Genomic DNA, 20201 nt, shown 5'->3' with positions numbered 1-20201 from the left:
ACTTTAGAATTTGATCAAAAAGTTACCTGGATTTTTTACTAGCAAACTGCACTAAAATTTCTCGAACCAGACGCCACTGGAACCTCCGAAACCATAAAACTGGGGGTAGACCTGGGCTTCACTCTCTATGCAGCGAACACACGAACAAATCCATCTCCATACTGCCAAAAAACCTTGGAAAAAACCAGGGAGAAACAGAACGAGGATGGAAACGACGATTCTTCCAATCCTCACTCAAAACATTAACTGAACCATTAACTGCTACAAAACTACTTTTCACTGCTACATATTTCCATAAAAAGGGGGCAAAAAAAGAAAACCACAAATTCGACGGATGAATTTGGACATGACGCTGGAGATCACCGCTCTTCACCGCGGCTCCAATAAAAGTGCTGAAATTATCTTTAAAAATTGATCGCATAAGTTAGAATAAACCAAGCGCTTTGGGTATAAACAAAACACGACGGAAATTAAGACGTAAATTATTAATTTGAAAACGCAATATCGGGCGGTTTCAACAAAGAAATATCGAAGAATTTGCGCCTGTGACATAAACAAACAATAAAATGATTTGTTATCGACGGCGACGTGAAAAGATCGAAATATTATTTGGGTCTTAAATTTAAAGATTTTTTTTTTCCCTTTTTCTATCCGAATTGTCGAATAAAGGCCTCTCCCATTTCTCGCCATTCATCCCTGTTGTGTGCTAGGCGTTTCCACATTGGTCCTGCGACTCTTTTGATATCGTCGCTCCAGCGCATTTGAGGTCTCCCTCTTGGTCTCTTCGCATCGTACGGTCGCCAGTTTCCGACTTCTTTGTTCCATCTACCATCTTCGAGACGTTCGTTGTGTCCAGCCCATTTCCATTTTAATTTAGCTGCTTGTTTCGCGGCGTCCTTTATTTTTGTTTTGTTCCGGATTGCTTCGTTCGTTTGCCGATCTATTAGTGAGATACCAAGCATCTGTCGTTCCATGGCTCGCTGAGTTTTTCGAATCTTGTCCATGTTCTTTTTTGTGAATGTCCAGGTTTGAGCTCCGTAAGAGAGAACGGGAAGGATACAAGAATCGAACACTTTGGTTCGAAGGTTTTGGGGTATCTTTTTGTCTTTCAGTATGTATGAGAGTTTTCCAAATGCGGCCCATCCCATTCTTACTCGTCTGCTTATTTCGGTAGTTTGGTTTTCTTTGTTTACCTTGATATTCTGACCCAGATATATGTATTCTTCTACATGTTCCACTTTTGTTCCTTGAATGGTTATCGTCGGTTGATTATCTTTATTCGACATTAGCTTAGTTTTACTCAGATTCATTTTCAGTCCTTTTTTTATGGATTCCGTATGAAGCTCATCGATCATCGTCTTCAGTTCTTTCCAGCTGTCGGCTATTAGTACTACGTCATCTGCATATCTTAGATGGTTTAAATACTTTCCGTTTATCGACAGTCCCTTCGTTTCCCAATTTAGTGATTTAAAGATGTCTTCAAGTGCGGCAGTAAATAGTTTTGGAGATATGGTGTCTCCCTGTCTTACTCCTCGGTTGATTTTTATTGGCCTCGTTTTCATTCCGTTATCCATCGTGACTACCATTTCAGCGTGTTGGTATATATTATGTATTAATATCCTATATCTAGAATCTATTCTGCTGTTGACCAGTGCTTCCTCAATAGCCCATAATTCTATGCTGTCAAAAGCTTTCTCGTAGTCTATAAATGCTAAACAGATTGGTAAATTGTATTCGTTAACTTTTTCTATTAGGACCTTTAGTGTGTGAAGATGGTCACATGTACTGAACCCTTTTCTAAATCCGGTTTGCTCTACTGGTTGATATACATCGAACTTTGTTGTCAATCTATTTGTAATTATTTTTGTGAATGTTTTATAAAGTTGTGATAGTAGTGATATTGGACGATAATTTTTCAGATCTGTATTGTCCCCTTTTTTGTGTATTAATATTGTGTTAGCAGTATTCCATTCCCTTGGTATGTTTCCTTCAAATAGGCATTTATTAAAAAGTATTTTTAGGTACCTGATGACTTCTTCTCCTCCTTCTTTCAACATTTCTGCCAGAATTCCATCACTACCCGGTGCTTTATTTCTTTTCAATTCTTTAATTGCATTTTCTATTTCTACTTCGCTTATTTCGGGCATTACTTCAGAATTTACGTTTGTTATTTGTCTTTTCAGATTTTGCTTTGAAGAGTCGGGGGGATCGTTTCTTGAGCGGTATAACTCAGTATAGAAATTTTCAACTATGTTTGATATCTGAGCTTTGCTTGTTTCTAGTTGGCCTTGTTGATTTTTCATAGTTATAATATTTTTCTTTCCTAATTTCGGTTTGGTATATTTCAGACTTTGATTTTTCTCTATCACTCTTTCTACATGTTCTTGTTGATGTTTTTTAATATCGTCTTTTATCTGTTTTCGTATGGCTCGATTAAGTTCTTTGTATTCTGTGGTATTTCCTTTGTTTAGTAACATGAGCTCTTTTCGTTGTTTCAGCATATTCTTCGATTCTGCACTTATTTTGGATTTTTTGTTGTTATGGCGGGTTGCTACTTCTGAGCTAGCATTCAATAGTTCTTTTGTTATAACTGAGTTAATTTTATTAACGCTGAGTTGTTCTAGATTCAGTGCTTGGGCGGTTTTTAATTTGCTAGCATATTTTTCTTCATCGACTTTTAGCTTTTCTGTGTCTATTTGTATCGTGTTATTAAAGTTAATTCTACGTTTGCTATACTTAATCCTTAGTTTAGCTCTAACCATTCTGTGATCACTACCCAGAGAGACATTATTTATTACTGTTACATCTTCTACGATACCTTTCTTGTTACACATGATGTAATCGATTTCGTTCCTTGTTTTTCCGTCTGGTGATAACCACGTCCACTTTCTTTGCGGTTTTTTCTTATAAAATGTGTTCATTACGAAATATTTGTTGCTATGTAGGAAGTTAACCAGGGTTTCTCCCCTGTCATTTCTAACACCATAGCCGAATTCACCAATATAGTTTTCGCTTTCTTCTAGTCGTAATTTAAAGATACGAACTAAGAAACATTGAAAAAATTCTTCGTTATTATAATGCATATTTGAGGGGATTTCAATTTATCACATGTACGAGGGGATTCCAATAAATTTACAAATGCTACAAATATAAACAAAATTGGTTTATATTTTTGTAACAGTAGAGTAAAACTCAGGTCTACGGCCATTTCTGTTTTGGTGGATAAAGCGATAAGTAGATTTATTTTGTTATGTCAATGAACATAAGTGTATTTATTTTCGAAAATCATTGTTACAACAAATAAATAAAGTTGGCAACTGGAGGTGTTCTATAAATAACAATCAATTCCCAGAAATTAAAATTTCGCGAATTAATATAATTTGGTAAACTTAGGTTTGAAAAGCATTGCTACCTTAATCTCCATTTTTCTCAAAACTTTAATTTCTGAACTTATAACCCTTTGCACAAACACTAACGAATTAATAACTCCTTACTGGATTTAGATGCATTACGGAAAAGTATTTACCTTAATTTCCATATGTGGGGAATGTTTTAAATTAAGGGCATGTCTTGTCAAATATTGCGACAGACGATTATAGTATCCAGGTTTCTGTATAAGATACATAATAGCTTATATTCCCAAATGGGAGCGAAATATTCATAAATAATTTATTTGCAGGAAGCAACTATATCAAACAACTATAAACTTTACAAAGCTTCAAAACACTAAAGCGTGTGGAGCATACAGGATAGGTATTGTATTATGCTGCTTTCGCCAGGATGTCTTTATAATGAAACGTTTTAATGAAAATACTAACTGCACGCGCGTATGTTTGTATCAGTGTATTAAATATTGAAAACTAAGATGGTACAACAAGCAGTACAGTGGATTAGCGCAAAACTTTATACATGTTTTCTGTATTTTGAAATTTTAAATATTTTTAAAATTGACTAAAGTAATTTTATTATTTATATTTTAAACAAATTATATTATATTAAAATATTTCATTATGTTTAATATGCGATTATTATGTTTGCTCCTGGCGCCACCTGCTAACTAGGCCAGGTGGTTTATCTCGGAGGCAATTTGGTTTTTGTAAAGGGAAAAGCACGATTGATGCAATCGTGAGTGTACTGGAAGCATTGCGCAACAGTGGGGATGAACATCGCTGGGCGGCCCTGCTGTAGATTGATGTTAAGAATGCATTAAATACGCTGCAGTGGAACGAGGTAATGAAGGCAATGGAGGAGAGGGTATGTCCTGGTTACCTGATGAGTGTGATGGAGGAGTATCTGTCCGAGAGAAGGATTATGGTGGAAAAGGGAACGATCGTGGACGTGACGGCCGGGGTACCCTAGGGATCTGTCTTGGGCCCGACACTATGGAACCTGGCATATGACGGGGTTATGCACTGTGAATAGGGAGACGGTACAACCGCCTTCGCATTAGCGGATGACCTCGCTGTAATGATAGTGGCCCGGGATGAGCCAGATCTCAAATACCGGGTTCGGAATGCAGGCCGCGTCGTAAATAAATGGATGACACAGCACGGACTGAAACTTGAGGCAGAGAAAACCGAAGCCATCATTCTGAAGGGGACAAGAAACAGGCAGAGTATTAAATTACAATGTGCAGGAGCATGTCTAGCACCCAAGAAACAGGTAAAGTACCTAGGACTGACCTTGCACCAGAATGAAAAATGGAAGGAGTACGTGCAGGAGGTGGTACGGAAGGCTGCGAATAGTGCGGCTACGTTAAGGAGGGTGATGCCCAACATTGGTGGACCCAAATCTGAAAGGAGGAGGATCTTACACGGTGTTGTATAGTCGATCGTCCTCTACGCGGCACCAGTCTGAAGTGAGGCGGTAGAGATAACGGCCTATAGGAGGCTCATGACACATGTGGACAGAACAAGTCTGTTGCGAGTGGCATGCGCCTACAGGACTGTGTCTGCGGCAGTCTTGTGGACCATCACTGAATGTGTTCCGTTGCATATTTTGGCGGTGGAAAGAAAAGAGCTCTATGAGAGAAGAGGCCCAAACTTTACTGTGGCCGAGAGAAGACAGAAAAGATAAAGGTTCAATTGAAAAATGGCAAAAAGATTGGAACAATACGGAGGATGTGGCACAGTGGACGAAAATGCTTATCCAGAACATAAGAGATTGGGTGGACTGGGGCCACAGGAGACTAGATTATTTCCTGACGAAGGTGCTAACAGGACACGGGTGTTTTAGGATCTACCTCTGTAGGTTCGGAAAGGCTGACACAGATTAATGCCTATACTGTAGATACTATGACACTGTGACAGATACGATGTTAGATTGCAGCAGATGGATAGTAGAAAGAAACAGAATGAAGAGAGAGACAAGTGTGAATTTTGTTACAGTGAGAGAAATGATTGAAAATAAATCAGGTTGGACCAACATACACAGCTATATCCGTGCAGTGATCAAAAAAAAGGGAAGAAAGACAGCTAGACCAACGGCAAAGGTAAGAGTGAAAGATGCTGGAAGTTGAGGCTAGAGAAACGAGTCGTACTGTATGAGTTGGATAGGCGTGAGTCAGACTGTAGGGAAGGAGGAAATGCCCGTCTGGGAATGATGCCGTACTAGGAGTGATGAAGGTCTTCTACGCGCTACCTGGAACGAAACAGGGAGCCTCCTTGCTGATGAATGGAGTGTGGATGTGTATGAATGAAGAATGAATGAATAAAGGTAGTGATTCGGAAGTGATGCCGGCCTTACAGCGGCCATTCCGCTTCCGGATCGCTGGATGACAGAGGAGGGTATAGTTTAGCAGGTAGGCGTTCGGCGTAGACTCGGCGACGGGAGAGCATTTTAAAGTACCTCGGGAACTATCGCCTGGAGTACGAAGAACGAATCCTGCACTAAGGTCAGTCAGGCGGCGTCCTGGACTGAGATGTCTTTTGAAGATTCCAGACCCCCCCTTCATAAAGACGAAAAAAAAAGGTAAATAAACAAAAAAGTATGTGAAACTGAACCGGTCAGGCACACGACAGTTGTTTTGAATAATATGGACCTCTATAACACAAACCTATATGTTTCCTACAGTCGTTTTTTTTTGACTTAATTAATTATTAAGAAATTAAGGTTAAATAAGGTTTTTTAAATGTTCCTATCCTAATTTGTTGCTTAGAAAATAGCAAAATAACTCATTTTGGTATTTATGTATATTTTAATAACTTTTTTTAAAAATAAACTCATAACTTTTAATTTAGATACAATATTGGATCTTGTGATGCTTAAAATATAATCAAAATTTCAAGTCGATCCGTTAAATAGTTTAAATGGGAGTTGGATTGGAAATTAGCTTTACCTGAAAATTAGCTCTAACTATTTGGCTTCTAAATTCCAAGAGCAGTATAGTCTTATTAGACAATAAAGTATATATGCATTTACAACTTTCACATCAATAACGTTTGTAAAAATGGGGAAATGCCATTTTTTGTCCCGTATTTGTAGTCGATATTTATTGATGTACCAATCCAATTTGTTCACTCCATCCATGAATGTATTGTAATTATATAAACAGGGAAGTTAGGTAATGTTAATCTGTTTTTTTTTTTTACCATCGATTTACTTTGTCTAATGACTCCTCCCTTGTTGAAAATTCTGATACATTTATTGTCTTTCCATATGACACCAAACACTTCATTTTTAGTATCAAACCTATAATCTATAGTACCTTGGTCTTCCTTCTTCAAGTCGGTTACTAAATTCAGCGGACTATTGGTTATGCTGTTAGATCTCGCAGTACCGGCGGCTGCTAATTTTTTATTATTTCTTAAAATCTTCATTAAGTTAAAACTTGTGAAAAAATTGTAAAAATAGAAGACGTGATTTGAGGGTTTTTTGATAACAAATATATTACTCAGTATCACAGATGCTCCTAAACCTTGAACTTCGTGCCCATCATTCCTTTTGCCAGTGCATAATTCGGTATGAAAACAATACCCATTTTCGGCGCAACACATTGTCCACTGTTTGCAGCCAAACTAAATTAGCTTTCCCCGAATAAATTGTTTAAAACAATGATGACCATAGTATCGGACCAACTGATCATCAATACTTATATTTTTTTAAAATATGCAAAATTTTAAATATTGTTGATTCATTTTAGAAATCAACGGACTAATTTATTTTAAAATCTAGTTTACGTGACATTTTATTTAGACAAGCATTAGGTATGATTGAAATATATTTTTTTGTTAGTATCTAAATACTTGTTTATTGATAAACATTTTCTTACACTGTCCATACATAAATCCGCATCTTCATATTAATACATTTGTTCTTCCGGTAACGAATGATAGCCGGTAAGCTTTAAAAATCCCAGAAACTTTCTTAGACAATCCACCGAGAACGTAAAGTCATGTCTGTTATTCTGTCCAGCATATAATAATAATAATAATAATAATAATAATAATAATAATAGCTTTATTACCCAACAGTTTCCCATTTCTAGGGTAAAAATTTAAGATACATTTTTAATTAGTATACAATCATTAGTAGGTGATACAAAAATATCAAGTAAAAAAAATAAGTGCAAAAAATAAGTAGGTGAAAAACAAAATAAAGAGTGAGAACAATATAAATTAAACAAATCACTACGTATATAAGAAATAAAAAAAAATACACAAAAAAAATTAACAATCTAATGTACTCCATAAACCAGTGCGGTATCAACCAGATGATTAATTGAGCATGAGAAAATATCACAATGGTTGCATATTTTGTTATAATTATTGCACATAATATAAATTGGTGACTTCAGTAACATATTTGTTTTCGCACGTGGACAAGTAAACACTATAGTCGACCTGGAAGTAATTCTTGGCACATTAAATCTAATTTGACCTAATATATCACTGCAGTCAATACAGTTGTGTAACAACTTATATAAAAATGAAACCGAAAATATAATTCTTCTTAACTCTAAACTTACAATATTAAACCTATTACATAACAAATCGTAATCATAACCATGGACAGGATATACTCCATCAACCTTAAAAGCTAAATATTTTAAAAGTTTCCGTTGTACCTTTTCAATCTGTTGCATATAACATTTATAAATGGGATACCAAATTAAGCTGCAATATTCTAGTTTTGTTCGCACCAGCGATAGATACAGCAGTTTAATCGGTCTTATGTCGCTAAAATTTCTACAGTTTCTGATGATAAAACCGTACATTTTCATAGCATCGGATACTTTCTGCTCAATATGGTTGTTAAAGGTTAATTTTGAATCAAATATAACTCCTAAATCTTTAATGCTATTACATTTTTCAAGACCTGACCCCTGAATTACATAATTAAAATCAACCTTATTTTCTCTTCTAGAGTAACTTACTACTTTACACTTATTGACATTAAGAAAAAGTTTGTTTTTTACACACCAAGTATCTATATAATTTAGATCGTTCTGTAAATCTATACAGTTAGCAATTGTTTTAATTTCACAGTATATTTTAAGATCATCCGCAAAACACAATTTTCTGTTATTAATATCTAAAAATAAATCATTGATATATAATAGGAACAACAATGGACCTAAATTTGATCCCTGTGGAACACCGGATGTAGTACAGATTAATTCTGATATGAAACCATTATAGGATACAAATTGGTTCCTACCTATTAAATAGCTTTCCAGTAACTTTAAAATGTTGCCAGCAAATCCCAAATTTGATAATTTAAAGAGAAGGTATTTGTGATCAACCTTATCAAACGCTTTAGAAAAATCAGTATATATCACATCTACTTGACCTTGTACATCCAAAACATCTGAAATATATTGAGTGATTACAGCCAAGTTTGATACAGTAGAACGTTTATCTATAAAGCCATGTTGATAAGGTGATATCCATCCCCTAACAGAAGGGTAAATACGGTTATATAGAGTTACTTCGAAAACCTTTGAAAAATTGGATAACAAAGATACCGGTCTGTAATTGGATACATCAGATTTCGATCCGTTTTTGAATACAGGGCATATTTTCGCATTTTTCCATAACTCGGGATAAGTTCCCGTTTTTATTGATAAGTTAAAAATTTTTTTAAGTGGCTTTACAAATACCCGAGAACAATCTTTCACTAAAAATGCTGGAATATTATCCGGTCCGGACGTCATTTTATTTTTAATTCTTTTAAAGGCTACTAAAATTTCGTTTTCTTGAAATTCGTTAAAATTAATAGTGGGTAAGTAAATATCACTACATTCTTGATTATTTAATACATTGTTGTCGACAGGTAAATAAACTTTTTTAAAAAACATCTTAAAAGCATGGATTATATCGCGAGGATTATTAAATGTATCGCCGTTGTAACACATTTCACCTGGGATTCTAGAAGTGTTATTCTTTGCATGAACATATGCCCAGAAATTATTAGATTCGTTAGAAATACTATTCTGAATTTTTTCAAGATAAACGTTATATTGAGCTTTAACCCAGATACTCCTACTGTCCGTTAAAACATACGCTTTACAAATTCCTGTATTATTCGACTTTTACTATTATTCACTAGATGTCACAACGTACCCTGCTTTTTAAATATGCATCATTAGTGGTTTGCATTTATCTGCAGTCGACGTTTAGCTAAGTAAGGTGTCGAAAATTTGCAATAAATATTAGCGCACGTGGTATATACAAAATGGATAAAAGGAAATAAGTATTTTGAGGATACTATGGCTTTATTTTTTCTGAAAGTTTAAACATTTACTTTCGTTTTGGATTATATTTTACTATAGTTATTACTGTTATCAATATTTATTCTTTTTTCTGGTAAAAATAATGCTCAAAAACGACTGTATGTTATAACATACGGTAGGATAACATATTACTCAGTGATAACATTCTGTAACTTTTTAGTTATTGGACGAAACCATTGAGTCTCTCAATGAGTTATTATATGATATTAAACACCTAGATGATCCATCTTCATTACCTGATGGTATTACTGTCTTCCCTCCATCCGATAAATATGATACCGACGAAGATTCCGGGGATGAAAACCACATTGACATAAATAACCTTCCAGGTAGTCAATTAGGAGTACAAGCTGAAGTTGTTTTGATAGTGCACCGTTGGAGGATAAAGGGCAGAATGAAATTATTATTTCGGGTCCAGAAGATACTACAGTTGAAGATTCTGATAGTGAAGATAACCTCTCGTTGTCTGTACCTGTGTCTCGCTTTGGTGTAAGTGCTCCACAACCTAAAGCGAAGAAAAAAAGAGAGTATTCCTGGAAAAAACAAAATATTGATCCCAATTTTTCCGACTGAAAGCCAGTAAGTGAACCAAAAAAATTTCTCACGCCTTTACAGTTATTCTCCCTCTTCATTGATGATGAAGTTGTGGACCTAATCACACGTTTTAGTAATCTATATGCATCTCAACACAATTGCTCTGGAGATATCAATCAAAATAAAATTAGGTGTTTTGTTGGGATATTACTTCTAAGTGGATATTTCTTATTTCCTCGAAGGTCTATCTACTGAGAAAACAACGATGACGCAGGGTGTAAGTTGGTGTATTTGGCTATATCGCGAGATAGATTCAATTTTATTATGCAAAATATACATGTTTCTGATAATACCAAATTACAAAAAGGCGATAAATTTGCTAAAATGCGTCCGTTATTTGACATAATCAATAAAAATTTTCATATGTTTCGTCCATTTAAAGAACATCACAGTGTTGATGAAGCGATGGTCCCTTACTATGGGTATCATGGATCAAAACAGTTTATTCGAGGTAAACCCATTAGATGGGGCTATAAACTATGGGTCGGAACCACAAAACAGGGATATTTGTGGTTTGAACCTTATCAAGGTGCCACAACTCCACTTTCTGATACATACAAAGAATTAGGATTGTGAGCCAGTGTCGTATTGTCATTTGCCGATAAATTGCAGTCTGATAATCTAGGTACGCCGTTTCACTTATTCGATGATAATTTTTTTAATTCATTTCTACGTAAACTAAAAGCAAGAAATTTAAAATGCACTCGAACAATTCGAGAAAATCGAGTTCCGGGTTGTCGTCTAAAAATTCCAAGCTTTTCAAAAAAGATCAGAGGGGTGCATTTGAATACTCACTCGTAGAAGACGAAAATATTATAGTATGTAAATGGAACGGCAATAATGTCGTTACTATTGCATCAAATGCTACTTCACCACTGCCAACCCTACAGGTAAAAAGATATTCACAGAAAGAAAAGAAAAGTATAAGCAGACCAAAATATAAGCTTATAAAGAATAGGTATCAGAACCAAGAAATAGTACTTTAGTTTATTTTCGCATTGTCTTGATATAGCAGAGCACAATGTCTGGCAATTGCATAAAAGTAATGGAGGGAAAATCAATCACCTAGCATTCAGAAGACGCCATGCGTCAGGATTACTGACGTATGGCGTATAGTGGTGTATGTCATAAGTAGGCAGCGTTCAGATGTAACAAGTGTGATGTTGCACTTTACCCTAAATAATGTTTTTTTAGTTACCATAATAAAGAATAACTTTAATTTTTACACTTAGTTTCATTTATTGTATAATGAAATCATTGATCCTTAAGTAGCTTGAATTCCTACTGTTGGTTATAACATACACCTGATAACTCAAAAACGGCCAACCTAAAAGAAAAATTTTATTTGTAAAACTCGTATATAATTGAAGTAGAAAGCCATTCATAGCAGAATTTATTAAACATTTTGAGATAAAAAGTTTTAGGAGTATCTGGGTTAATCATTTGTTTAATTATTTTTCGCAACCTTTTAAATTCATGCATATATAGTATATTACCTGTTTTCTTATAATTTGTGATATTTTTTGATTTCAACTTTATCATTCTAATTATTTCCGCATTGTACCATGTAGGATATTGATGTTTATAATTTCTGTAAATTGGTACACACATATCAAATAATTCATATATCTTAGCATAAAATAATTCTAGGACTGTATTTACATCATCAGACATATCTAAAAAATTCCAGTCACAATTAAGAAATTCTGAGTACAGTAAAGGAAAATTTGCTTTTTTAAAATTATATCTTTTAGTTTTAGAATGAGCCACAAAACTGGTTTCCTTTTTCTGAAAATCATTAATATTTATCATTAATGCTGGATGATGTAAATCTTCTTGTACAAGTGGTGCATTATCGCGACTTACATGACATGTATCTGATGATATAACTAAGTCTAACAATCGATTTAAATTATTTCCCACCTGATTATACTGATTAAAATTAAACAAACACATGAAGTCTAGCACTGCCGATGTCTTCACATCAGATCTGTTTTGATCAATATACTTTGGAATGTTAAGGTCGCCCAGGAGAATAACAGTGTCATTAAATAATTCAAGTTGCTCTAACATTTCAAAAAAATATTCAAAATCTTTCAACTTTAATTTATCAGGAATATATAATACTGAAACATAAAACTTTTTATTTCCTATGCGACACTCAACAACCAACAAATCAACTAGTGGAAAATGTAAATCAAATGTTGAGACATCAACAACAACACACTCAAAATTTGACTTAAGTGCCAACAGTACACCTCCACCAGTCGATTTATTAACTACATCGAACTTTCGATCTTTTCTAAAAACCTGATAGTCATCATTAAACAATTCCGAACTAATAACATCAGAGTTGAGCCAAGTCTCAGTTAGAGCAATGACATCAAATTCACATTCACTAACACTAGAGTAAAAATCAATTACTTTGGAATTCAAACCACGCACATTCTGATAGTAAACCTGAAGATCTTGGCTTGTAAAACTGTTGGGACCTATCTGTTTAAAGGAACAATTTTTGGGATGCCATCCAAGTATTTAATTCTAAATTGTCCTGTATTGTTAGCGTTCTTAGCTTCTAATTCTTCCTTTAATTGTTTGTAGTATGCAATTTCTTTTTTCGTACGGTCATATGAAATTGACACATGGCTGTAGATACCAGTTTTCAGAACCTTGGCTTGTCTGATTAATGCCGAGACGTCATTTTCATCTTTAAGTGTAATCTTGATCGGACGATTTTTACCTAGTGCTGGTTGTCCAAGCCTAAATATTTTGAGTTCATTGACATTCACGCTAGTATTCATACTTTGAATTATTGTTTGGACTTCCTGTGTATCATTATCATTGCGACTATTCGGAGAGAGCTGAGTATTTTGCTCAGGTACACCAAATAAAATAGCATTGCGTTTGCGTTTTCTACGCTCATTTATTTCCTGAATGACTTCTTCCATAACCAACATGGTTGAAGAATTCTTCATTGATTGGTTTTCATTTTTAAGTGCTTGAATATCAGTTTGTAAAGTTAAAATTAATGCTTTCAGATCTTTTATTTGGTTCCCAACCTGCCTACAACTCATGCAGGACCAATCGAATCCTTTATCATTATCATTAAACAATTCCAGTTCTATATTACTAACATTTACACAGGTATGTCTAAAAATTCTATTGCAAACGGAACATTTTATCATTAAATTCGATTTATACGATTTACTACAGCAGGAACAAATCATATTCGAAGTCGAAGGCATGATAAAAACCGTTGAAGATACGCCTATGTATTTATACAGTAATTAAGAATTCTCGTTGTTGTTATTATTATCTTAATTGGTGTTACAATTGTAGGTTAGGACGTATAAATACAAAATATTGACTAAAAATTCTATCAAAAACTCTTTTAGGAAGATAAATTTCTTACTGTTTATGTCTGTATATTTAACTGCAAATATTTGTGTGGTTTCACAATCACTTTCACCTCATTACACGAGTTTTTTTAAAAAATGATAACAGTACCTTGAAAACACCTTCGCACTGGTCGGCTTCTAATGACTTAGCATATGTGACAGATTGTTTTACTATACCACATATAATGTCGTCATCAAATAGCATCTGGAACACCTCTACAGGAGTTTTTTACTTTAGCGGCTGCCTTATTCGTTCTTTAGCTTCGTTAGTACAATATCCGTATTATTATCCCCAAAGTTAAGTTTTTTTATAAAGTCTGACCTATATTTTTGTCAATCTGAATTTGGTTTTAGTTTCCAAGCTTCAGTTTTCTTTTGGCGCTTCTTTAGAATTTCGTTTTGAGTGTTATAAAAAGTCTTATCAGGTATCTCGTTTAGCGGTAATAATGATTCAGTATTTATAGCAGATGAATGTATTTTCAATTTACCGGGAACATCTTTAGGGTACGTGTCTTCTAGTATGTCGTCATATATTACTTCAACATCAGACACATCATTAACGTGATCGGGTGGTAATTCAATAATATCAATTCCATCATCTTCATCGTCATCCAAGAAATGAAGGTCATTTATAATAGAAGAAGTGGGAAACGCTATGCACACTGTAATACTGTAGGGACTGCACAGTAAGGTGGCAGCGGGTAATGGTGTGGAGTGAAATTATATTACAGACATTTTAGAAGACCGTGTCGAATTTCTTTTATTGCTTTCGAAATGTGGTGCTATAAAAGAATTTTAAAAGTTTCTTTGGTGGAGGAGATTCGAAACTTGAAAATACTAGAACGTCTCAGCAAGATTACTGAGATATAAAAACCATCCAGAAGAGAAAGCTAGAGTACTTTGAATATGTAGAGAAAGCTAGAGTACTTTGAACATGTAATGAAAGGTCCCAAATATACGTTGCTACAAAATATTATGCAAGGAAAAAAACAGGACGAAGAAAGACTTCATGGTTAAAGAACTTGCCATATTGGTGTGGTATTGATACAAACATGCTATTTAGGGTGGCAGTAAATAAAATTAAGATAGCTATCCAACGTTCTGAAATGATATGGTACTTAAAGAAAAAAGGTAAACAGGTTCAACAGTTCTAAAGAGAGCTGAGATAAATTGATGATTGGTTCCTATTATTTAATATTTTTAGAACCCAGATCAAAGTTTTAAATGCAGAAATTGTAGTTTTCTTTATGAAGAACCTTGTGCACATTCTGTATATTAACCAACATAAAATAATATGTTCATTTATTTGAATAAAATAATAAAACAATGCAATACATACTCTACGGCAGCATTTGATATAGCGACTGCTGCTTTAACTTCCTTTTGTAGCATTAATATTTTTATTAAAAGCTCAAAACAGAATTCGTGACTTCCGGCTTGGACAGCTTTCTGAGCATATTCTTGAGCTTTGTTGATGTCTCCTAATTTAAGCAAGCATTGTCCTAAAACAAAACACAAAGATAATTAGGTATACTTGATTATTAGGAGATACTAATTTTGACAAACTTTTTTTCTTTTGTATTTACTTTTGTTTTATATATTCTTTTTAGGTTGTAGTATTTTATTCTGCTGTAAAAATTTTATTTTTTATATTTTTTGCTATGTATTTGGTTGTTCTCGTGTAAACTTTAGTATAATTATAATTACACTATCTATATTCGTGATATTGTTTCTCTTGATTTACATTCTAAATTCTGGAAAAAATGTACCTACTGCTACCATCATCATTCTGGCTTTACAACCTTGCGTGGGTACTAGCCTCCTTAAGAATTTCTCTCCAGTCGTCCCTATCCATTCTCCGCCAAGCACGTATTCCCACATTTCTCACGTCTTCATCGATGTTATCAAGGAATCTTGTTCTGGGTCTTCCTCTTCTTCTCTGGCCAATGGGTCTATCAAGGAGCGTTTTTATAGCTGGGTCATTTTGTTTCATCCGCATTACATGCCCTATCCACTTCAGACGTCCAATCTTAATATGTTTTACGATATCTGGTTCCTGGTATATTCCATAATGTTCAAAGTTGTATCGTCTTCTGCACACTTCATTGTCGTTCACTGCTCTATAGATTTGACTTAGTACTTTTCTTTCGCAACATCTGAACATGTTTTCATTACTTTTTATTAGAGTCCAGGTTTCTGAACCATGTGTTAGGACTGGGCGTATTATTGTTTTGTAGAATTTTATTTTTGTATTTCTCAATATAATTGTGGATTTAAGGAGATTTATTCTGCGGTTTATCTCTGCGGTAGTATTATTTTCAGTGTTAAGGAGCGCTCCCAGGTATACACATTCATTCACTGCTTCGATGACGTTGTTTTCTATAACAAGTGGCCGTAGGATTTGTGGTTGCGGGTTTTCATATACTTCGTTTTGTTGGTGTTTATTATTAAACCCAGCTCTCGTACAGCGTTTTCCATTCTCCCAACAATATTGATATCATCAGCATAGGTAAAGATTTGCACTGATTTATTATATATTGAACCAATGGTTGAGGGTCTTCCTGGCGCACCCCGTTATTTGTTTTAAAAGGTTCAGACAGTTCCCCCTGAATTCGTACTCTACATTAAACTTTTTCAAGAGTTAGTTTTGTTAAATTTACCAACTGATTTGGTATTCCTAGCTCTTTCATTGCTTTGAACACTTTTCTTCTATTCACAGAGTCGTAGGCTGCTTTGTAGTCTATAAATATGTGATGAGTACCAATGCCATATTCCAGTGTTTTCTACAAAATTTGTTTCAGGGTTGCAATGTGATGAATTGTCGATTTACCACCTTTGAAACCAGCATGGTATTTTCGTACTATCTGTTCTGCATAAGGTACCATGCGATTACATAGTACTGTGAAAAATATTTTATACGCTGCTTTTAGAAGCGAAATTCCTCTGTGGTTAGAGCATTCAAAGATATCTCCTTTTTTGTATATGGTGCAAACTATTCCAATATTCCAATCATTGGGGAGGGATTTCTGTAACTGTATTTCTTTTATAAGCTGCTTTAATGCCATTATGGTATCGAGGCCACCTTTTTTATATAGTTCAGCTGAGAGATTATCTATTCCGGGTAATTTGTTTCTAGCTAGTTTTTTAACTGCATCTTTAACTTTAACAAAAATCGCTGGTGGTTCCTCTTCCCTCTCGTCTGTTCTCCCTACATCACCTCTTTCGTCTTCCAGGTTTTCTTCTTCTTCCTCTATATTAGCTGGTACCTACAGCTACCGTTCAAGCGAAAAAATATAAAAATATATATTTTAGAGGATGTTTTATCAATATTCTATAGCATACCAATCTTTTTCCAAAAACGCCGAAAGACCTGTTTAGAAAAATAAGATCCATAACAAAATATTTTAAAGCAAGAACGTGTTCTGTCAACGATCACATGGAAACCCTGAGAACAAACAGAGAAGATATAGCAGAGACGTGATGATCATACTACCAGAATATATATATATATATATATATATATATATATATATATATATATATATATATATATATATATAAATATATATAGACGATCAAAATCTATAACATATCTAAGAGAACTATGACGAAATAGACGAGGAGGCACCAAGACACCAGGTCCAAATCTAGTAACACAGAAATAATTAAGGTTAAGGAAGAAACTGGAATAAATTTGCTTCACCTTCTCTGAGACCCATTTTAGTGTATTTTTGTTTTGTTATTGCAAATACTGCGTCAGCGAATATGGTGACAGTAATCTGGGGTGCCACCCGATAAACCTTTTGGCTGAGGACAAGATGAAGAATTGAAGTCGCCCAAAACACAGAGGGGAACCGAAAAGTAAGAAAATGAAAAATGAATGACAGAATTGGTGACTGGACCTGGTGTCTCATCATTAATCTCAAGACATGGGTCGTCGGTGTACACTGAGAGGAAATCTATTATCTGACTCAGGAGTTTACTGGGTATATTTGTTTTGATTTCTATTTGAAATAGATGGGTAGTTAAAAGGCTGCCATTTGTGTACAAGGAGAGTATAAAAAGATTGCGAAGCATATTTTGTTTATATTTTTGTATGACAGGACCGGATAAAAAAAAACAAGAGTCTGTGCGGAGCTAGGTGAGAGCATCGCAGTGAAGATTCTGGTGTAACTAATGCTTCGTAGCGAAAAGTATTGGAGCCTTGTCCATGGTATGATTGTTTTGTTACTATTATGAACGGGAAAGAGAGATCGAAGAGGAAGCGGTGAAACGTAGCGAGAATGTTGTAGTTTTAAATGAAGCAGGGTAGAGTAGTAGGGTATTTGTGATGGATAGCGGACAAGGAAGTGGAGTGAACATTACCAAGTACTGCCACATATTTTTCACTACGCCATCCTCATCACATTATGTCATTATCAATACGTTGGATATGGTGTGGATGATATGATCCAGATGATGTTTTTTAAAGTTATTTATTCAGTTTCATAAAAGAAGAACTTTGAAATTAAAATGCATAATATATTAGGAATAGTAGAACTGAAGCGAAAAAGTAATATATTGACAAATTCCGACAGAAAAATATTTTTCACAGCAGTTGAAAAGAAACTACTTGACAAGAACAAAAAGCCCGCTTGTTTTGCCAAAATATTGTTTTTATAATAAATATTATTAATAGTTGTAAATAAATTTATTACCTAAATAATAGTATATTTGACAGTCTGCATTGCTTGACAGCCTTTCAGCTTCTAAATAAGCTTCCATAGCTAATTTATATCTTTTCATTTCGAACCTAAAACAGTAATAATTGTAGAAATAAAAATAAAGTTTAAAAAACTCAAAAAGTTTTCGGATTCATCAGACAATCATCAGTGAGTCTTGATTAAAATGCGTATAGCCACATACAAATCAGTTTAAAGACATTGGTTTTAAATTTTAATAAATGTCGATGGTTTAAAATTTAAATAAATGGGAGCATTTTGAACCCTTCACTCTAAAATTGTGGCACATGCTGGTCTTCTATGGCTGTCTACTGTAATAATTTTCGAGTAAAGGTTTCCCAATTTTCTTTGGCTATTGCTACTCACACTGGTCAGATACATTGTGTTCCAATATTTTCGAGTAAAGGGTTCGCCGGTTCCCTTTTACTAGTATTAAATTAGTCAATACTCACAATCTTATGTAGTTTTTATTTAATAAAGTTGGTGAATTTTGGGCTACCGGTTTCAACGCTTAAAATATTTGCCGCATCATCAAGCACCAATACATCAAGCACCAATACGCACCAATATTAACAACTAAAAGCTAAAACAACATAAAACAAGCAATAAAGAACTGAAACACAATAATTGACACTAAATAATAACAAATTGAGTGAGTGAGTGATATTATTTATTATTATCTATTAGTTGCTCACTCAATTTGTTATTAATTGGTTTTCTTATTATTTAGTGTCATTTATTGCGTTTCAGTTGTTTATTGCTTGTTTTTTGTTGTTTTAGCTTTTAGTTTTTAATACATAAAATAAAAATAACGTACTGGGGCCTGATGATGGGACAAATATTGTAAGCCTTGAAACCGGTAGCCGAAAATTTATCAACTTTACTAAATAAAGACTACTTAAGATTGTGAGCATTGATTCATTTCCCATATACCATGGAGTGTTCCACGTTAAAAAAATAACATTGCGAAGATAGGGCCATGTATTTCTTATGGACGATAGAAGCGTGGCGATGCCACGACGAACACGAAGCACGATTCAGGGTTGTATTATTTGTATTTCCGTTTCCACAGACATGAATTAAAATTAATGTTTTTTAACGTAATTGACCAAAAGTGCCTATTCGAAACAAGATATGAAAAGTAAGGAAAATGATTTTAATTAAATAAATAGTATTTACAAAAGATAATTTTGTTTTATATTATTTTAATTATAGTAACGACAGTTTATTTAAAAAAAATTGTTAAAATCCTTTATAAAAGGTATATAATTAAAAAACCCAATCGGGCTATGTCATGAAGACAAAAGGTTTTCGGAATCCATATTCCATCATCAGTGTCTAGGTGTACATGTTTTGAGCCACTAAATATCTGGGTAAAAACCCGTTAAAAGTTATAGTTTACAATTTACTTTACATTATTTAATCTTATATATTAGGATGTTAAAGTTACCCGTGGATTTGATAACATGATACCGTACGACTCCACATGAAGTTGCTGGCCCTGAGACAAAGTGTTTACGAGGACTTGATGATAGCAACTACAGGAACTTAGTTTCCTTGTGGATTTTGACAGTTTATTTGTGTTTCGGTGAGAATACCATATGCCATGAATCATAGAAAACAGTAGAAAATATTGCTTAGCTAAATCATACATTTTGCCGACTATTAAAGATAAGCAATTAAACGGACAGCTTGGAATGCATATATCTAATTACTAATTGCAACTTAAAATAAAACGGTGTGCATTTGTCACCG

At 34.2% G+C, this 20201-nt stretch overlaps 1 protein-coding gene across 2 annotated transcripts in view; it reads right to left on the bottom strand.

Moving 5' to 3' along the window:
- The window catches only part of BBS4 (Bardet-Biedl syndrome 4), a 222218-nt gene that overhangs the window by 162396 nt on the left and 39621 nt on the right, over window positions 1-20201 (bottom strand). For both annotated transcript variants that reach the window (XM_072530948.1, XM_072530949.1), the window contains exons 4-5: window positions 18423-18517; window positions 15065-15227 (exon numbers count right to left, since the gene is read on the bottom strand). In XM_072530948.1, the coding sequence (XP_072387049.1) occupies window positions 15065-15227; window positions 18423-18517 (258 nt within the window). The remainder of the gene's footprint in view (window positions 1-15064; window positions 15228-18422; window positions 18518-20201) is intronic.

Source organism: Diabrotica undecimpunctata, chromosome 5 (assembly GCF_040954645.1).
Source record: "Diabrotica undecimpunctata isolate CICGRU chromosome 5, icDiaUnde3, whole genome shotgun sequence".
Classification (NCBI taxonomy): domain Eukaryota; kingdom Metazoa; phylum Arthropoda; class Insecta; order Coleoptera; family Chrysomelidae; genus Diabrotica; species Diabrotica undecimpunctata.
This window is presented reverse-complemented; position numbering and strand designations above follow the sequence as displayed.